The sequence below is a fragment of the Mytilus edulis genome, chromosome 2 (assembly GCF_963676685.1).
Source record: "Mytilus edulis chromosome 2, xbMytEdul2.2, whole genome shotgun sequence".
NCBI classification, from domain to species: domain Eukaryota; kingdom Metazoa; phylum Mollusca; class Bivalvia; order Mytilida; family Mytilidae; genus Mytilus; species Mytilus edulis.
The window spans coordinates 78,809,473-78,829,771 of NC_092345.1; the positions used below are offsets into that span (position 1 = coordinate 78,809,473).

General features: G+C 31.6%; 1 protein-coding gene across 1 annotated transcript in view; it reads right to left on the reverse strand.

Moving 5' to 3' along the window:
• Nucleotides 1-1,328: 1,328 nt before the first annotated feature.
• The window catches only part of LOC139511033 (uncharacterized), an 80,346-nt gene continuing 61,375 nt past the window's right edge, over nt 1,329-20,299 (reverse strand). The window contains exons 61-89 of the mRNA XM_071297601.1: nt 19,796-20,058; nt 19,113-19,263; nt 18,439-18,498; nt 16,956-17,218; nt 16,431-16,581; nt 15,671-15,730; nt 15,146-15,408; nt 14,679-14,829; nt 14,071-14,211; nt 13,132-13,394; nt 11,413-11,557; nt 10,993-11,049; nt 10,334-10,511; nt 9,771-9,820; nt 9,126-9,290; nt 8,567-8,716; nt 7,894-8,140; nt 7,709-7,755; nt 6,982-7,057; nt 6,572-6,736; nt 6,245-6,297; nt 5,355-5,522; nt 4,791-4,946; nt 3,687-3,845; nt 3,219-3,433; nt 2,687-2,791; nt 2,398-2,458; nt 1,716-2,021; nt 1,329-1,432 (exon numbers count right to left, since the gene is read on the reverse strand). Coding sequence (XP_071153702.1) covers nt 1,383-1,432; nt 1,716-2,021; nt 2,398-2,458; nt 2,687-2,791; nt 3,219-3,433; nt 3,687-3,845; nt 4,791-4,946; nt 5,355-5,522; nt 6,245-6,297; nt 6,572-6,736; nt 6,982-7,057; nt 7,709-7,755; nt 7,894-8,140; nt 8,567-8,716; nt 9,126-9,290; nt 9,771-9,820; nt 10,334-10,511; nt 10,993-11,049; nt 11,413-11,557; nt 13,132-13,394; nt 14,071-14,211; nt 14,679-14,829; nt 15,146-15,408; nt 15,671-15,730; nt 16,431-16,581; nt 16,956-17,218; nt 18,439-18,498; nt 19,113-19,263; nt 19,796-20,058 — 4,319 coding nt within the window. The 3' untranslated portion in view covers nt 1,329-1,382. The remainder of the gene's footprint in view (nt 1,433-1,715; nt 2,022-2,397; nt 2,459-2,686; nt 2,792-3,218; nt 3,434-3,686; nt 3,846-4,790; nt 4,947-5,354; nt 5,523-6,244; nt 6,298-6,571; nt 6,737-6,981; nt 7,058-7,708; nt 7,756-7,893; nt 8,141-8,566; nt 8,717-9,125; nt 9,291-9,770; nt 9,821-10,333; nt 10,512-10,992; nt 11,050-11,412; nt 11,558-13,131; nt 13,395-14,070; nt 14,212-14,678; nt 14,830-15,145; nt 15,409-15,670; nt 15,731-16,430; nt 16,582-16,955; nt 17,219-18,438; nt 18,499-19,112; nt 19,264-19,795; nt 20,059-20,299) is intronic.

The window sequence follows — 20,299 nt, forward strand, 5'->3', positions numbered from 1 at the left end:
ACTATATAGTAAGCAGGTTTTTGTCGTGTGTGTACTAACTCATAATGACATACATACTTTTTTTTTAAAGCGTCTGGCTGCGTTTGTTATCTTTTATCTTTAATTATTGCTACAACTTGCTATGATGCCCAATATAATTGAGGTTATGAATACACGAAATAACACAAGCAAGTTAACCAAACAAGAAACCAACAGAGATCACTGTTTAAATCATGATCGCCATCTGATATAAAAGAATTAAAGATCCACCTGTTTTATTTGTTACGGAATAGTTTGTAATGAACGAACAACCAAACAGTTGAATGAATTCTAGAAAACTGCCGAATATTTCTCGTTAAAGTTAGTGCTTTAAACAATCAATTAAAAGGTAAAATAATGAAAATACCGAACTCCACGATAAATTCAATAGGAAAGTCATTTACCAAATAGCAATATCAAAAGCTCAAACACACCAAACGAACGGAAAACAACTGACATATTCCAGACTTGGTACAGCATTTCCTTATGAAAAAATGGTAGATTTAACCTGGATTTAGTGTTAGATATATATTATACCTCTAACTTTTAAATTTTATGTAAAATTGAAGATACATTTTGCTTATATGATAAATAAGTGTTCCGCTTTGAAGATCATTAGCTTTGGAAAAAAGGGACAAAGGAACGCAACAGTCAAAATTGCTCAAAGGAGTAAGATCTTAATATATATATATCTTAAATATCTCTGGCCACTTATCCAAATCCAGTCATTCGAAACAAATGATAGGTATATAGACATAACAAAACAAGAACGAATCAAATGACTGTGGTTTCTGCAAATGCAATTGTTGTTGTTGGTGATTATTGTCTGGTGATAATAGCTGAAGGCAACGTTGGTGAGGATCATGGCTGGTTATTTTAAACATTGACAGTATTTGGGTTGACTTTGATATCTAAAGTAACTGTTGTTGGAAGTCTTAATATATCTATAGTTGATGAAACGTAGGGATGCAAGTTGTGCGTGATGCATTCAATGGATCTTTATACGGTTGCATGCAGATGTAATCAACTTAATTTATATTCATGCCAATGTCGAACCTTTGAAGAAGGAATGATACTGTGGTATTTTTATATGTATTTATCGAGATTCGGATAGTATGTTTGAAGCTTATATTCATTTCCTCTAAGCCAATTGTGTTTTTTAAACGATTTTAGATTTCGGTTATTGTGTTTCATTCTTCTAACGATTTCTCTTTTGTTGGGAATATGGCATATGTGTATAGTGCTACGCAATGTTCTGCTTGATTTAGCTTTCGCCATTATACTTTAGTATTATCAATGAATAATAGACATTTTTTCACATTTGATATTTTGAAAGTTTAATTAATTATAAATGTTCTACAATGCTATCGTTTCCCAAAGCCACTGGTTGCATCTTGTTGGTTCTTCTGAGATTCTGGAAAAAAAATGATGTACACATAGTAAATATAGATAATATTAATATACTTTTTTTTATAAATTAGGCACATTTGATTGAATCCGAACTATTGAATTAATACTTATATTCTTTTAAAAAACGTCAAATGCATCGATATCATACACAAATAAAAATCATTCATCAAATCTAATAGTCCAATTATATTTTGTTGATGATTGATTATTGATTTTTGGTGTTTTAAACAGAATTAATTTTATAAAATTGGTTAAACTATCAATTAAAAATGAAAAAAATATCTTACCAGTTGTCAAACATGCATCACATTTACAGGCTACAATCACAGGTACACGGGCTTTGTAAAGTCTCTTCTGACCGGGTAAACCACATCGTATATCTACTGTCTGCATACCACGCACAGTACCCTGGCAACATTTACAGGTCTGTATACAACCAAAGTTATCATATTCCATTCCGTCGTCCATCATAAACACAGGTATACTACTACTGTTACCACAGCTTCCGGAGCAGTAGGTTACATTGATTTCGTCAACAGTTTCACAGTCACCTCGTGTTATAACTCTCTTTTCTGTCTTCAGTGAACACGTGGCTGTGGAAATTGACAATAGAGACAATATTAATTACAATTTTTAATGTTCGTAACCTTTTCATAAATACGCATAATTTTTTTTCAATCATTTGTTTCAAGTTAATACAATTTTTAACTTGGCTTTCAATAGTAATATCTCAAAACGTAGACACATAAATTGGACGTCAGTTAATAGTTACAAGAGCACAAATTAATGTACAAAATATGCAATGGCAGTTTTAATCATCGTGTACAAGCCGGGATAGAATGAGAAATATAAAGTAAAATACATAGAGCAATTAAATAAAGGCAACAGTAGTATACCGCTGTTCAAAATTCATAAATCGATTGAGAAAGAAAAAAAAAACACAAATCCGGGTAACAAACTAAAACTTACTTTTTTCAGGAATACATCTAGGACAGCACGGATCAGTTTGGGGGTAGGACAGAACTTCTCCCTAAAATATACAAATAAGAAATTAACTCTCCTGATTCCTTTACTTTCATCATTAACTTTCGATTTGAATTAACGATAGAACTATATTACATTTTGTCATTTGCCAATTGATATTCGAAATTGATTTTAAAACAGGAAGCAACACACAGGCAAATGGTCAGTTTTCAAAGGACTTAATTCTAATAACAATATTAAATAAACATAAAGTTAACTGCACTATTTTACATACCTCTTTACATTCGGGAAACTCGCATCTCCTGTTACAGACAATATCTCCACCAACACATTGACATACCTCACAAGCCACTTTGGGGTTTTTGAAAATCTTTCCGGGCTGAAAGAAATAAAATAAAATATCAGCATAAACTCTTAAATCTATAAGGCTTTCGAATTAAATCGAGGATACATTTGACCGACTTAATGAATTTATCGTGAAGAGTTCGAAGTTCTGTTTCGACAATTGCTGCCCAGTCATCTACCTTATTAAAAAATGGAAGAAGGAATAAATTCAGAAACCGTTATGTGCCAATGAGACATTAACACAAACACAACAAACATTCTTATTTTCACAATACATTTGAGTACATATTTAAAATTTGAGTACGTTATATAAACTTTCCAAACATTACCAATCTAACCATCAAAATTATTTTCGGCAAAACAAAATTCAATTTTTAGTGCAAGGGTATTCAAACTGCATTTGAAGAAGACAAACATTTTTTTCGTATCATATTACATTTCTTTTGCTCTGGTACTCATACCTGTATTGGTTCATCTGGACTATCAGGATGATAACAAACTGAACAATTGTCATTGGTAACGCAGTTGCCATTTTTGTCTTCAAAGTACCCTTCCTCACAAACACAGCCAGGGTTGAGTTCTTCACAATCTTCCACTGGGATATTTGTGAATCTGTTTAAGCATGTCGTTTCACAACGTGAATGATTGCTCCATTTCTCATGATCTTTATCACATACTGAAGTGAAATACCAATAATATAAATATCGTAAGGCAACCGCTTCCTATTTTTCCGTATTTCGTTTGAATTTTTAGTTTTCAATTGATAACACTAAGTTTAAGTCAATTACTCAAGCCCATGGATTAAAACTACCTACGGCTTTTTGAAACTCATTGCAAAAAGGTAATATATTTATACAACGTTATTGTTTATAATTATAATGGGAGAACTTGATTTTGAATTAAAGTCTTCTTAGTGATTTTATAGTTACCACAATCTGCAAGATAACAGTCTCTTTCTTCGACCTGTAATTGGTCACATTCTACATAAGTGCTTGGTTGAACCAGATCTCGCTTTCTTTGTGACAGACCGATACCACACTCTGCATTACAATCAGTCCACTCACTCCATTCGCTGTATCGGCAACCACCTATACAAAATATTATATTTCCTTTTATAAATTCAATTTCATATTATCACAAAATATAGTAAAACAAGAATGTGTCCATAGTACACGGATGCCCCACTCGCACTTTCATTTTCTATGTTCAGTGGACCGTAAAATTGGGGTCAAAATTATAATTTGGAATTATAATAAGAAAGATCATATCATAGGGAACATGTGTACATGTACTAAGTTTCAAGTTGATTGGACTTCAACTTCTTCAAAAACTACCTTGACCAAAAACTTTAACCTGAAGCAAACGGACGCACAGACGGACGGACGAACAGAGTCACAGACCAGAAAACATAATGCCCCTCTACTATCGTAGGTGGGGCATAAAAAAACATATATTTTCATATCGATAGTCTTTATACATGTTATACCGATTATTTCAATATGTGCACTTAAGTCTTTTTCAATGTTTTATATTTGCACCAAGTGAGGACTATGTAGGCCATTCATCAATTGTATCAATTATAATGGTAAACATAATGCCCCTCTACTATCGTAGGTGGGGCATAAAAAAACATATATTTTCATATCGATAGTCTTTATACATGTTATACCGATTATTTCAATATGTGCACTTAAGTCTTTTTCAATGTTTTATATCTGCACCAAGTGAGGACTATGTAGGCCATTCATCAATTGTATCAATTATAATGGTCTAAGCCAGTCCTACATGTAACAAGTTTAAAGCCCGTTGACAAGCTGGTCTACCTCTGTTTGGATTTCCGTCAATTTCCATTGTTCTTTCTCTCGGTTGAAATAATTCAGATTATTCTCGAGTTTTAATCATCTTCCAAAATTGAAAACAACTGTCCTCTCTTTTTTTCAAAAACAAATTTTATAGCTCGCAACGTTTAAAATAAAACATTTAAAAACTATTATTAATTAATGTTTTATATCTGTATGACAAGTTTTACTTACATTCCCCAAGATTACAAGGTTGAATGTCTGTAATATTCACATCAGAACACGAACTTTGTTCGGATGGATCTACAAAGAATCTTGTTCTAACTGATTCGCCATCATCACAGGATGCAGAACATTCACTCCACTCGGACCATTCAGAGATAATGCAGCCTAAACAAAAAATACCACGTCAAAACAATTGCAACTGCTTATTAATGTACAAGAAGGGGTACAAGTATATAGATGTCCTTTTCTCTATATTTTATTAGTCTTTGCAAAAAATCATTGTTTGTCATGATACAACTACTGTAACATAGATTTTGTTGGGTAGTTGTCTCATTGATGATACCACATTTCTCTATTTCATATGATGTATTTTTTTGGCTCCCGGGATAACACTTATTTTATAAATGCCATTGCTTACTTTTTTGTATAAAGAAAACACATTTCAAATGAAACTTTTTAAAGGATTACTAAAGATATCAACCATATTCATTGTAGTCGTTGTTTTATCCATACATTGTTGAAAAAGATCATTACTACTGTTTTATTAGACACTCTGAAGTAAAACATATTTACATGGAAGTTCTGCGTTACAATCTTCAACCTCTTCATTTCTTCCTTCGCATTCATTTCCATCACACAGTGGTAATGGATCATTGCAGAGCCTTACTCTAGATCGCACGCCACCATCACACGAACTGCTACAAGATGACCATTCCGCCCAATCTGACCATGATCCGTTGACTGAATGGAAAGTTACATACAACATAAGCTTACGATGTGTTTTACAATTGTTTAATTTAAGATCATTTTCTGTTAACGATACCAATTATCACTTATTTTTAGATTTCTTTTTTAATCAATAAACATTCTATCCTAGTCGGAATTTTCTTGCTGTGTTGAAGACCCAGTGATTGTCTTCGACTGTCATGTTTGTACTCTTTGGTCGTGTTGTTTTCTTTTTGACACATTCCCAATTTTCATTTATAAATCTCTTTATTGAACTAGCTGACTACGATATTAATTTCTAAAGGATGTATTATTGAAATATTTGTATCTGTATTAATAATTAATGTTCAATAAATGTTAATTTTCTGTCCATGATTTCAATGATCTGCAATCGCAGCTAAACATGTATTCCTTTCTCAATTTTATTCATGTACTGCGGATAAATCATGTGTTTACTTTGTTTAAACCAAGGATGAAATGCGATATTAATTGTTTCTTATTAGTGTAAAGAAACCTTCACATATGTTCGGTGATTCCTTATATAAAGGATATTTCTTTCCCTTGGAAAATGATATGATGTAAATAATATGTATCAAGTTCTATCAATACATCTATCATAGCAAAACTACCAAAAGTATACATCACAATATCATGTAATATATAATGAATAGAAGTATTATAAGTTAAAATATTGGGTATTAGGATTTTAAACGTTTTCATTTAAAATCGGTTCTTACCATTGGCAACAGGATCCGGAACACAGTACGAGTTATGAGTAGAATCACAGTAGCTACAATACATAATCATTGCGTTATTTATACGATATTCAGAGATCCAATTAGGACCATACAGTATATTAAGAAAGTAACAAAACATAAAAAAAAAAAATAATCAACCTAATATCTTATTAAAAATACTTTTTGGTATTAGTAAAAGACTTTAACTTTCAGTATAAAATAAAACCACGAAGACAACTTTCATAAGTTGATTGTAAGTAGTTATTTTAGTTTTTATTCCACATTCAATGTCGCCACATGTTATTATATTTTGACAGAAAAGCATACCACTTTGTACATCCATTATCCCTGACATCAACTAGATCTCCAACACTGTATTCCTCGTTGTTGTATATACAGTCTATGCATTCGTCAGGTAGTGATGTCGGTGGACTACATACTCTAGTTATCTTGTCCTCTCCACATGTGTGAGGGTCTCCCACCAACAATTCCCTATTTGGAATTAAAATATCAACAAATTATTAGAACGTTTTTATATACGATATTAAAATCAAGCTTACGTAACAAATTTGATGCATAGAAATAAAAGAATTGATTTTTAACTCATTTCGATACGATATTTATATTCAACGTTTATTTCCTATCGATGTTCTATCAAGGTAAAAAATTCTTGTAGAGATCTTTTGCAACATGTTTCCATAAAACAAATTTTAAGAGGAAACAACATATTACAATACCTGTATCTATTCTGCACTCCATCTTTACAAGATTCACTACATTCTCCCCAGTGTCCCCATTCAGTCCATGCACAACCTAGGATAAATATGAATAAAGTGTTGTTCAATTAACATCGCATCTTCATTTTTCATTCATAAGTGTAAACCTTTTGTGAAGAGATTGACATAAAACATTTTGCAAATGATTGCGTACTGTTTTCCCAAATAAAGTTCCTTTTATAATGGCAACCCTGTTTTCTAATAATTTTACATAAATCTTTTTACTAAATGTTAATTCCCTAATTTGTTGAATATGATGTGAATAACAGTGACAAAGTCGTGAATAGACAATAGTTATACAGCTTGAATGTCAGATATAGAACAGTGAAACTGGTTGGATAGTTAAAGCCATACAACCTCTTGCTTTAATTTGCCTTGATAACTTTTTACTAGAGAGTCGTTTGTTGATGAAACGCAAGTCTGGCGTACACTTTTTGTAAATCTGGTATCTATAATGAGTTTATTTACTGTTTATTCTGTGAAAAATATATAAATTGTTTTCTTTCGAAGAAATTATTTTAAAATTAACCGTTTATCATATTATTAAATAGACAAAAACCCACTGTAACCATGGATTTCTGGTATACATGCGATGGAATATGTTAGTCTAACTTGACAATTCCTAATATTCAAAGACCAGCAGGAAACGGTATATATGATAAACCTTTTAATCTATATTTCAACTTACAGTCAGTTTTGATACCGCATGTTAATGTCAATCCTTCTGTACAGATACTGCAAATAAAAAGTATTCATATCATTCTGTAACTAAATTATAACATTTCCGTTATATTTCAAATGACGATACATTTTTTCGGGCACATGCAGGCCAAACAAATCAATTAAAAAGTTGAAGAAAAATTGGACACCTACCACTCCTCACATTCGGATTTCATATAACTTAGACCAGGATTTACAGCTGTTCCATCTTCTTTGTAACATTTCTGACATTCATGGATAGGAATACAAATATTACTTTCTTCATCAAGAACATAACCCTCCATACATCCACAGCTAGGTTCCATATCATCAGGAATAACACAGCTTTCTGGATATTGAACTGTATAACAAGTCAGCTGACAAGTTGGTTCTGTTATTAGTACCAACGGATGTTTGCATACTAAAACAGTAAAGATAAATGCAAGTAATAATATAAACACATAACTATAAACTAGGTGTCAACCACAATTATTGATGTCATAATTACACTCAAGGCTGACATTTATGTTCAGTAAACGGAAGAGCTTGATCGAATCAATTTTAATAAATCACAAATTATGCTGTCTACACTGTTACAACTTTAAAATACAAAGTAAAATAGTGCATAACCAATACTTATACTTATCGAAACTTATAACTTCCTAACATACAAATCTTTAATAATAAATATAAGTGATATTCAAATTATATAACTTGTCTTTTTAATTACAAAAATTACTCCTATATGATTTTTTTATACCATTTAATATGATTCCAGATAAAGTTTACTAATATTTTAACTTACATCATGTTTCTGCAATTGTAATTCTAAGATTATTATGCTTACCTGGATATGTGCAGTTGTTTACACATGGCTCCTTTTCTAAGGACGGACTGTCAGGACAATGTCGTTCTCTTGATCGTACACCTTCAGTGCAAGGGTCAGTAGTGCTGCATTCATTCCATTCACTCCACTGCTCACACACTGGCATCGTTGCTGTAAAAAAATATGTTATGAAAGATATTATTTTAAATCAATAACACTTACTATTGAAAATTTGCAAAATGTTTCAGTTGAATGTTTTCAATGGATTAACATAACTTCAACCTTTCATTTTCTAAGGCTGTTTCACATATATATGATAAAAAAAACAACATCGTTAATCATTTGATGTTATATTTGTTATTCTCATCGGATTTTGTCTAATTCTTAGTTCGTTTCTGTGTGTTACTACTTAATGATGTGTCGTTGTTCTCCTCTTATATTTAATGCGTTTCCCTCAGTTTTAGTTTGTAACCCAGGTCTGTTTTTTCTATCGATTTATGAGTTTCAAACAGCGGTATACTACTGTTGCCTTTATTTAAGTCTAATATGAAATATAAAATCTCTTATCGAATAATCTTACTTGGTGTAACGCATGGTTCTATGTTGCAGTCTTCAATTTCTTTTAGATCATCAGCACATATGTTAGGATTGGTAATTGTAATTTTAATTCGTTGCCTTGTTCTGGATCCAACATCACATTCTCTTGAACAAGGTGTCCATTCACTCCACTGTGTATATTTGCATTCTAAAATATAGTATTAATAATAAATAGATAAGGTTGGGTTGATAGTCGAGTATTAAAAAGGTCTTGGAAAAACATATGAAGACGACAAACTGCTTCACATTACACAACAAAATAAAGACAGACAAACAAATACCCCCCTTAAAAAGCCAATCGTGAACGCAAATGTTCCGACTAGTTAGCACATTGTTACACTCGAATTGCACCCGTTGATAAAATATCTGGTGCAATGCAAGAATAAAAGTAATTCAATGTTTGAATGAATCTTTTTTCCTTAATGTTTCAATCTGATAGAATTATTTTGTTTTTTAATGCACAAAAAATGGAACCTACATAATACAAGGAATGAAAATATCCAATACGTCATGTCACTCAAAATCAAGAGAGAAGTAAACTGGTTTGATTTAAAACTGTAAAGAAAAAATCATGTGATACCATATGGCCTTTTATATGAATAAGAGTTATGGATGTATCTTAACATACCTTCACATTGTCCTATATCACATCTGATATTACCATCCATTGCACAAGTACTAAAAGTAAAAATTCAGAAACTAAACCGAAAATTACTTTTTTTCTATTTCATTACCGAAAGTCTATTTCAATATGGTCATCAACATTTATTTTTAACTCTATCTCCAATTTTTGTTCTTCCGTCAGACTGCTTTTTCCAAATGTTGAATTCAGTGGGTTTAAATATGATAGAACAATACCTGTTTGACGTTCAAACTGTATAATAGATTTCGACCTTAGAATCAATCAATTATTGTTTTCACTACAATCTGAAATTTTAGTTTACCAAAAATAATTCTTTAGCTTATTTTATTAATTCTTCAGAAATCAAGCTTTTTGAGAATGAATATAAAAACTGCAAGAATGTATGCCTGTTTAATATAAAGAAACAGCATCACAAAAAACAATAATTCAAAGCTTACAAACCAGGAATATAATAAACTGTCTCCTACCAGAAAATAAAATAATGAGATTTTAAGTTTCAAGTACTATTCTACCGAACAAATTAAAAACCGTTATAGAAATACACTGACCAGTTACTACATCCAACGAAAACGACAACTCCTTCCTCTATAACCGAATCAATCTGAATTATTTCACTATTGCTTGTAAGACCCTCAATTCCATCTTTTTCAACAAATCCAACTATATCTATCTGCTCGTATCCAAAATTGTCTTTAAAGGCTTCTTGTGTGAATTGACAATACATTGCTGTAACAAAATTAATAATGTATTTAATGCGAATGAAGTTCAGTGTTTGATGAAGAATTCATTACTCATTATAGAAAGAAGAAGTAACCTGTTAGAATTATATGACTTTGACAAACAAATAGATAAAACAAAAAAGCTGATATTGTATATATTTTCGTCTTGATTAAACATCCTTATTAGGTACGCATATTGGTTTGGTTTTTTTCAGTTACAAAATTGAAGTTAGTAAAATAGCGAATTTAAATAGACGTGATTGTGATCATTACAATTAAATATGGTGTATATTAATTATACCATAGTGAGTAATTCAAAATTCTGTGTAGCTGTCAACAGAAATATCAACCACAGATTCCAAACATAATTCGCAAGTTGTTTATTTCATGACAAAACGAATAGCTAACAGAAAGTATCAGTAACTGTGGCAATTGATTTAGCTACTATAAACAATTAAATCAAAGAGAAAACAAGGTCTACGTTTTACCTGTTGTTGATTTGAAAGTTGTTGTTACTGTTGTTTGGCTTACAGCTGTCGTTATCTCTGAAAAAGATAACACCCAATGATAATAATTCAATATCTTAAAAACTATCAGATCATCAAGTTCATACCTTTGAAAAACAAAAGGATACTAATTAATTTATAATGTCAAGGATTTTATGTAAAAACGTTAAAGTCCTATCTTGAAATTCGTAAAAGACACTGTCAGAGTGCAGAATGTTGTCATACGGACTCCCAAGCATCCAGCCGCGAATAACAAGCAAAAAGATTTGACACAGAAAAATACTTTCAGCAATATCAAGTTGCACACATTTAATTATCTGCTATTACACCCAATAACTGTTGTTCTGATTCATTTCTGTAGGTTGTACACCCCAAACACTTACTGCTTTAATGTTTTTATACCTTTTGGATGAATACAGGCAACCACTTTTACTTCAGAGATGATTGGTTTTTCTCCTGACGCAACAAATGTGATAACAATTTCAGTACCAATGACACCATCAAACATCAATACAACTGTTTCAGTTGAGGCTGACTCTGGTTCTTTCTACAATGAGTGATTAATATACTTAAAAATATGTATGTATTGCTTTTATCCTAATATTTAACAACTTAAATTAACGTTTTTACTCTTTCCCGAATACATGTCCGTGAATATAGTTTATCAGTGTCTGTTTATAATCATTTCACAGGTAAATCTTTTTCAAATCAACTCAGATTTGTTTAATACATAAATTATTTAAATAACAAATACAACAAACAAATTTTTGTTAAGAACAAGCACCTCGGAAGTTCAGTTTTTATTTTCTTGCACTTGTAACTGTCTTAGAGTCTCCGTTATAACATATATAAATTTTGACGAAATTAGGTTCAAACTCACTAATCCAAAGTTGACATTACATGGATTTTAGAGAGAGCCGTGATGTAGTGGTTAGTGCATCGGACTACTAACACAAAGGTTCCTGGTACGATTCCGGTCTGGGATGAAAATTTCAGGAACTGAATTTTCGGCTCTCCCTTGACACCATTTGCGAGTATGGTCTCGAGGAAACGATGATAGTCCGTCGGAAGGGGACGATAATTGGCTGACCCGTGTTAAGAGAAAGCCATATCTCTTGCACGTTAAAGACACCCTTGTAGATTTCGTAAAAGAGCATGCTAATGCCGCTACAAGGCAGCACTCGCACCCGCAAAGTGGAAAGGGATTAATATAAGTTGCAAAACTTGTTTCCCAATCCACTATAAATAAATATGTTTAAACTAATGGATTTTTTTTTGTAATGAATTAAAGTAATCAAAAGAGGTTTACATCCTATACTTTGAAATCTTTTGATTACGTTCCTTAAGATGACTTTTCAGTCGTACCCAAATAAATAAATTGATATTTTTATTTTCAAAAATATAAAAGATTAATTGAAGAAAGAAATATTCATTTTATGAGTTTTATGATTGCCTTTATAATTATGTGATCATTTCAGTGTGACAATTTTCAAACTAAATAGAGACTCTATAATCCTGCTATGCGTAACCCAAGATCTTAATGAGAACCGTGGTTTAATGGTTAGTGCATCGGACTACTAACACAAAGGTTCCTGGTTCGATTCCCAGTCCGGGATGAAAATTTCAGGGCTTGAATTTTCGGCTCTCCCTTGACACCATTTGCGAGTATGGTATTGAGGAAACGATGACAATCCGTCGGAAGGGGACGATAAATGGATGACCCGTGTTAAGATAGAGCCATATCTCTGGCACGTAATAGATACCCGTGTAGATTTCGAAAAAGAGCAGGCTGATGTTGCTAGAAGGCAGCACTCGCACCCGCAAAGTGGAGAAGGGATTAATATAAGTTGCAAAACTTGTTTCCCAATCCACTATAAAATAAATATGTTTTAACTAACCCAAGATCTTACTTTCTCATTAAAGATTTGGTCATATTTATGTATTAGACACTGGGTGTAGTAGACAATACTGTCTTTGAACAAACAAACAGAGCTCACACTATATTTGAAGTTCTAACGATTAAGGTATTGTAACTTTACTTTATATCTGTATTTAAGTAGATTTATGACAAATCAAGTAAACACTTGTACTACATAAATCTTTTGGACTTATACGACTTACTGTAACTGATTTTACAAATTCGTTTTCCACATTATTAAGAACAGCTTCAATCTTTCGAACATTGGCTACATTCATTATAACTTGATACACCATGGGGCTATCATTACTGTCTCTTAATTCCAATGTAATTTTGGGTTCGTTTCTTTTAGCCACCCATCCGGAGGTTTTAAATATGTCCTCTGGATTAAACCCAAGTGCAGAGTCTTCCGTAATGACTGTCAACATATCTGGGGATACATCCTCCATAGTAGTTTTTATACATTCTGTAATAAAAAAATTCAATTAACAATGTGCTATACAACTTAATCAGATCAAATAAACTCATCATAGATACAAGGATTAAAATTTTATATATGCCAGACGCGCGTTTCGCCTCTAAAAGACTCATCAGTGACGCTCGAATCAAACTAGAGGCTCTAAAGAGCCTGTGTCGCTCACCTTGGTATATGTGAATATTAAACAAACAAAAGCAGATGGATTCATGACAAAATTGTGTTTTGGTGATGGTGATGTGTTTGTACATCTTACTTAACTGAACATTCTTGCTGCTTACAATTATCTCTATCTATAATGAACTTGGCCCAATGAAAATTGTTAAAAATTGACTATAAAGGACATTAACTCCTTAAGGGGTCAATTGACCATTTCAGTCATGCTGACTTATTTGTAAATCTTACTTTGCTGAACATTATTGCTTTTTACAAGTTATCTCTATCTATAATAGTATTCAAGATAATAACCAAAAACAGCAAAATTTCCTTAATATTAACAATTCAGGGGCAGTAACCCAACAACGGGTTGTCCGATTCATCTGAAAATTTAAGACCAGATAGATCTTGACCTAATAAATAATTTTACCCTGTCAGATTTGCTCTAAATGCTTTTGTTTTTGAGTTATAATATGATTTCAACTGATTAAAAATATAATGCAGTGTATACCTGTTGTTGTCGATACTAATGGTGTTGTTGTTGTTAGTATTTGTGTTGTTGTTGATGGCCCTGCCGCTGTTGTTGTCGATACTAATGGTGTTGTTGTGAGTATTTGTGTTGTAGTTGATGGCGCTGGTGTTGTTGTTGTTTCTGGAATTAAGTGATATAGCATTACAATTGTTGTTAAACAATTTAAATTAAAAGACACTTCAACAAACAATAAATAAAGTCAAAGTGTGTATTGATATTTGTCAGCCAAAGTGCTGCTATGAGTAACAATACAAATTGAAAAATTTAAATAAACCCCCCCTTTTTTTTAGATTTCAAATACATAATAACAGAAATTTGCAGTCAATAAATTGTGCTATTTGTGCAATTACACGTATTCATAACCGAGGAAACTGGTGATTGATCAATTGACGCAAATATCACAAATCTTCATTACAAGAACATACCATTTTATCCCATATACATGATGAAGTCATCTAAGAATAGTCACTTAATTAGTTTGAAGATTCGATGGGATATTCAAGCAATTTGATGTTGGAGTTTTAGGTAAGTGTCCATTTATCTTAATCAAAATACACTAATTATTCTACAAAACATCAAAAAGTTACCTTTCTTACAGATTTTAACTACCACATCCTTCACAACAGACGTCGCAAAATCGGACACAGGTGTAATTATCAATTTAATCTTGTTACCAGGAACAATGTCTTTCTTTATATTTGGTAAGTTGACATCAACTGTCGGGTCATCTGGTTGAACCTGTTTAACAACAAATTCAATTGTTACTTAAATAATACGATATTACATTAACTGGATATAGACAACAAAGTATATTTGCAGAGGCTTTCTTTGATAGTAATTATATAACATATTTTTGTAACGGAACTATGATTTCAATTTTAATATTAAATGCATTTAAAATATCAAATTTTCTTTAAAAAATATATGTACGAAGGCAAAGTTGAGTGTAGGGAACTTGTTGTCTAAAATAATGAAATAGTAATGAAATGTACAAAATGAAACTATTTACATTTCTTCAGCAATTATACAACCATTCTTTGGATACATATCATACCTTGAAAGGCTCATCAAAAACAACTTCATCTTCATTGTAAACAATAATTTGGACAGTGTCAACCTCTTCTGTTACTACAATTACATCCATAATTGATTCCGGTTCATCCCATGTCAATACAACGGTTGGAGTATCATCATCAGGTGCTGGAGTCCATCCTTCAGGTTCAAGAACTTGATCTGCCTCAGTTGGATTAGATGATGTGATCACTTTTTCAACATCTACTGGTTCAGATACCGTATCTACTGGACACTCCATAATAGCTATAAATATGAATATGAACTTATACTATATAATTATTATCGAATGTATGAATATTTGTTATGGCGATATAGTACCGATATTGCAATATCTTTAATACATAAATTCAGGTGAACTCTTACATAAACTTATTCAAAATATTTAAGGAATTATGTCAGTAATCTGTTTAAAAATACCTTATTAAAAACAAACTCCTATTTCATTTATTCATTTTTTTTCCTTTGACCAGGTTTATAAGGTACTGATATTGTTTAACTAACATACCTGTCGTTGTTGATACCAAAGTTGTTGTGTATGTAGTTGGCAGGATGACTGTTGTAATCTCTGGAAAACATAGTGTTATATTATATCTTTCTCCAAATTGAAAACATGGGTACATCATCAAACATATATTTGCAATGTGTTACTCAAATAGAGTGTAAGAAATGAATTTTCAGGAAAATGTACACCACGAAGCAATTTAGTTGTAGTTACAAAATGCTACAAAATAAATATTTCATTTCATCTTTGTATATTATTTCTGAAAATGATTGGGAAAAAACAGAAAAATAAAGATTAAATATTGTTACCTGAAATATGAACAACAACTTAATATTATTTTTATATCTAGACGATATTCATAACCTGCGTAGAACTGTAATTAATATTTTCACAGTTGATTATCGCCGAGTACTTGTTTAGAAGATGATTATAAATAAAAATAAATTTCTGCACTTCGAGCTACATATAATCTGTATCATTTGTTTCATATTTATGTATTGTGGTATCGTGATGAATAATTATGAATATATGAAGTCGGAACATAAAATATATACCTAGTCCTGTAGACATATCTTGATTACATAAAAATTACAATTTTACCCCTACACGTTTAATCACCCAGGCACAGTAACTCAGAATACGAAAAAGAATGAAGCTTTGATAATAAAGTCAAAACATTTGATCGGAGGAGAAGTTGTAAGTAATTGTCAACTTATCTTTTTATCAAAAGACACTAGTTATTCTACAAAACTCAAAATGTTACCTTTTCTACAGCTTTTCACTTTCACATCCTTCACAACAGGCGTCACAACATCCGACACGGGTGTAATTATCAATTTAATCTTGTTACCAGGAACAATGTCCTTCTTAATATTTGGTAAGTTGACCTCTACTGTCTGGTCATCTGGTTGAACCTGTTAAATAAAAAATGCACCATGAATTTTCTCATATACATCATATGCTGGATATAAACAAAAAAGCTTATGTACAGTGGATATCTTTTACAGTAATTTTAAAACCGTTTCTCTATCGTTTCACTTCGATTATGAAGATTTATGTATTTATTTTACACTTCATTTCCTTAACAAATGTTTAAACCAATGAGGAGTTGATATCAGAAGGACATAACAAGAAATAAATTAACTTTCTTTAAAAATTACAAAAGTTCATAGATAAAGAAGCATCTAGTTTTCAACTAGAATTTCGCAAATCCTCTTTTAATCAAATTTACAAAATGAAAATATTTCTTCATCACTTTGATAACCACTTCTTATAATACATATTATACCTTGAAAGGCTCATCAAAAACAACTTCATCGTCATTGTAAACAATAATTTGGACAGTGTCAACCTCTTCTGTTACTACAATTACATCCATAATTGATTCCGGTTCATCCCATGTCAATTCAACGATTGGAGTATCATCATCAGGTGCTGGGGTCCATCCTTCAGGTTCAAGAACTTGATCTGACTCAGTTGGATTAGATGATGTGGTTACTTTTTCAACATCTAATATATCTGATACGGTATTTACTGGACACTCCATGAGAGCTATAAATATGAATATGAACTTATATTATAACTATAATCAATTTTATGCATATTCGTTATAGAGACCCTATTTACATGTTTGTATTAAAACAATTCTATTTGGAGGGATTCAACATCGTTCAACTTGATTTGAAAAAGGGGATAAAGATAGCAATGTCTTTAAAATATTTTTAAATGTTTCATCGACATCATTTTTCTTCAACAAAACTTATTACATATAGAAAGATGTGGTATGAGGGCCAATGAAACAACTCTCCATTCAAATCACTCTTTACAAATAAGGGAAACAGTAGTATACCGCTGTTCAAACTCATAAATCCATGGACAAAAAACGAAATCGGGGTAACAAACTTAAACCGAGGGAAAGCATTAAATATAAGAGGAGAACAATAACACAACACTACAATGTAACACACACAGAAACGGACCAAGCACAAGACAAAATCCCACGAGAACAACAAACACAACATCAAAACCAAATACATGAACTTGGGATAGACAAGTACCGTGACACGTCTTATCGCAATGTCAATTTACACTCAAAAATAAGAGAAAACAAACGACGCAACGTTAAATTGTAACACACACAGAAACGAACTATAATATAACAATGTCCATATTCCTGACTTGGTACAGGACATTTTTAAAGGAAAAAATGGTGGGTTGAACCTGGTTTTGTGGCATGCCAAACCTCGCACTTTAATGGCATTGTTAAATATAACATTAAAATGACAACATAATAATACAGGACTTCAAAATAATAGATAACAAAAGGCATCAGGTTTAAAATTCAATATGTCAAAACCGCGCCTTGTCCACACAAGACTTACAAGTGACGCCCAGATATAAAAGTTCGAATGTCAAAAAAAGGTACAAAGTTGTACAGCTCTGAGGATCAAAAGTTGAAAAAGGATGTGCCAAATACGGCAAGGGTTTTCTGCTTGTGATAATATCATTCTTATTATTTAGAACAATTTATGCTATTGCAAACAGTAAATTTTATCAAATGAATATAAAAGATTTACATGATAAAACTGACGTCTTAACTAATTACAGAAAACAAAACCCGAATACATAATACATTGAAGACCAACAAAAGTGGATCACACCGAACAGCAAGCTATAAAAGGTCCCAAAACTTTTTGATTCTATTGAATTCATTTTTTTTTCTCATTTTTTATAAGTTTAGATTTGTAGCTTGTAACTTCACTGTAACATACCTGTGGTTGTTGGTACCAACGTTGTTGTTGATGTAGACGGTAAGATGACTGTTGTAATCTCTGAAAACATAATTGCATTATTTCTTTCTTTTAATTAAATACTAAATTCAACCATTAAAATATATGTGCACTGTGTTACTTAAATATCTTGCAAGAAATGATAGTTCAGGAAAATTCACTAAATGTAGCAATTTATTTGAAGCTACAAAATAAACGATTACATTCACTTTATTTTAATTGGTTAAAGATAATGCACCAAGCAATTCCCAATATTGTTATCTGAAGTATGCGCATTCATAATACAACATATAACTGTCTTTATCGTAATCCAGAAAGTGAATCATTCGAAAACTAATATTGCAATGACTTTTAGCTTTTGTAATGAACCACTAATTCGGCTTAGTCAGAAGTAACATACAAGAAGCAAGTAAATGTTTTAAACAAAATATTTGATACGCATAGCGGTAACTTTATCAAAAAGGAATTTTGGAAAGTTTTAGTATCACATGAATGCTTATTGACTTGTGATCATGACGATATTTGATAGGTCCATGAAGTGCTCCAGATATGAATTTAACCATGTCAATCGGAAGTATGTTATATTCATGTATGTGTCCAAATTCAAGCTTTTTTGCTTTGTTCAATACAAATTTCTACATTATGCCATTACGTACCTTTTGGATGAATACATGCAATAACTTCTGTATCAGAAACAATAGGTGCTTCAGCTCTTAGTGGTGACACCAGTTTAATTACAATTTCTGTACCAATAACACCATTGAAACTTAAAACTACTGGTTCTTGTCCGGTTGATTTTGGCATTTTCTGTAATAATATGTCAAAGATCAAGTGTTAAAAGATTTACACACAATTTGAATAAATAAATCCGCGCCGTAACCTATATACCACCCTTTCAATGAAGTTTTGAATTATCAAATCTTGATTAAAAATAAACCAAAAAAATCGATCTACAAAAGAAAAATATTTACGGTCAAATATTTAAAATGCATAAAACAATAATAAAATAGAAAAAAATACTTGTTAGCATGTGTCTCGTTTGCATTTATTTGTGATGAAAACGAGGCAATAAAGCAAATATACTCATAGGATTTGAGGACCAACAATATATTTCTATGTCAAAGATATAGAGCATATATTTTTTTCTGATATTTTGGCAGTCAGTGCTTTTGTTCCGGATATTTATGTAACGCAAGAGTAATGTGGCTTTCTAAAACAGCAATTTATTACTATTTTTAATAGTGTAATGCAGGTATTTTCAAACTTCAAGACAACTGGTAATACCGTTTCTAAGATTTATGAATTGCAAGTTTACTATATCTGCAGATTCAAGACTTACTGTTACAGTTGTCACTGTTACTCCTTCAACATTCTTTAATTCAGCTTCTATCTGTTTGACATTAGTGACAGTCATGCTAACTTGGTAAACCTTTGGGCTGTCGTCATCGTCATTTAGTTTCAGAACAACTACAGGGTTTCTACCATCGGCAATCCATCCAGTGGTTCGCAGTATGTCTTCTGGGTTAAATCCAGTTGCAGAATCATCGGTAGTTACTGCTAACATTGTTGGAGTAAGTTCATCTAAAGCGGTCTTCATACACTCTGTTTAATGATTAAAAACATGTTCAGGGTTGAAGTTTATATGTGCCATAGTTCAAGAGAATAATAATAGTACGGCGAATAAGGGAGAATGACTTTGGATAACAACTCAGCAAATTCTATAAGAGAGGAACACATAAATAATATTTTTAAAAAACACATAAACACTGGGGAAACTTAGGTTCAAGCACACAAACAGACAAAAGTTAGACAAGAAAGTAATTCAAATTAAACCAGAAAGTAA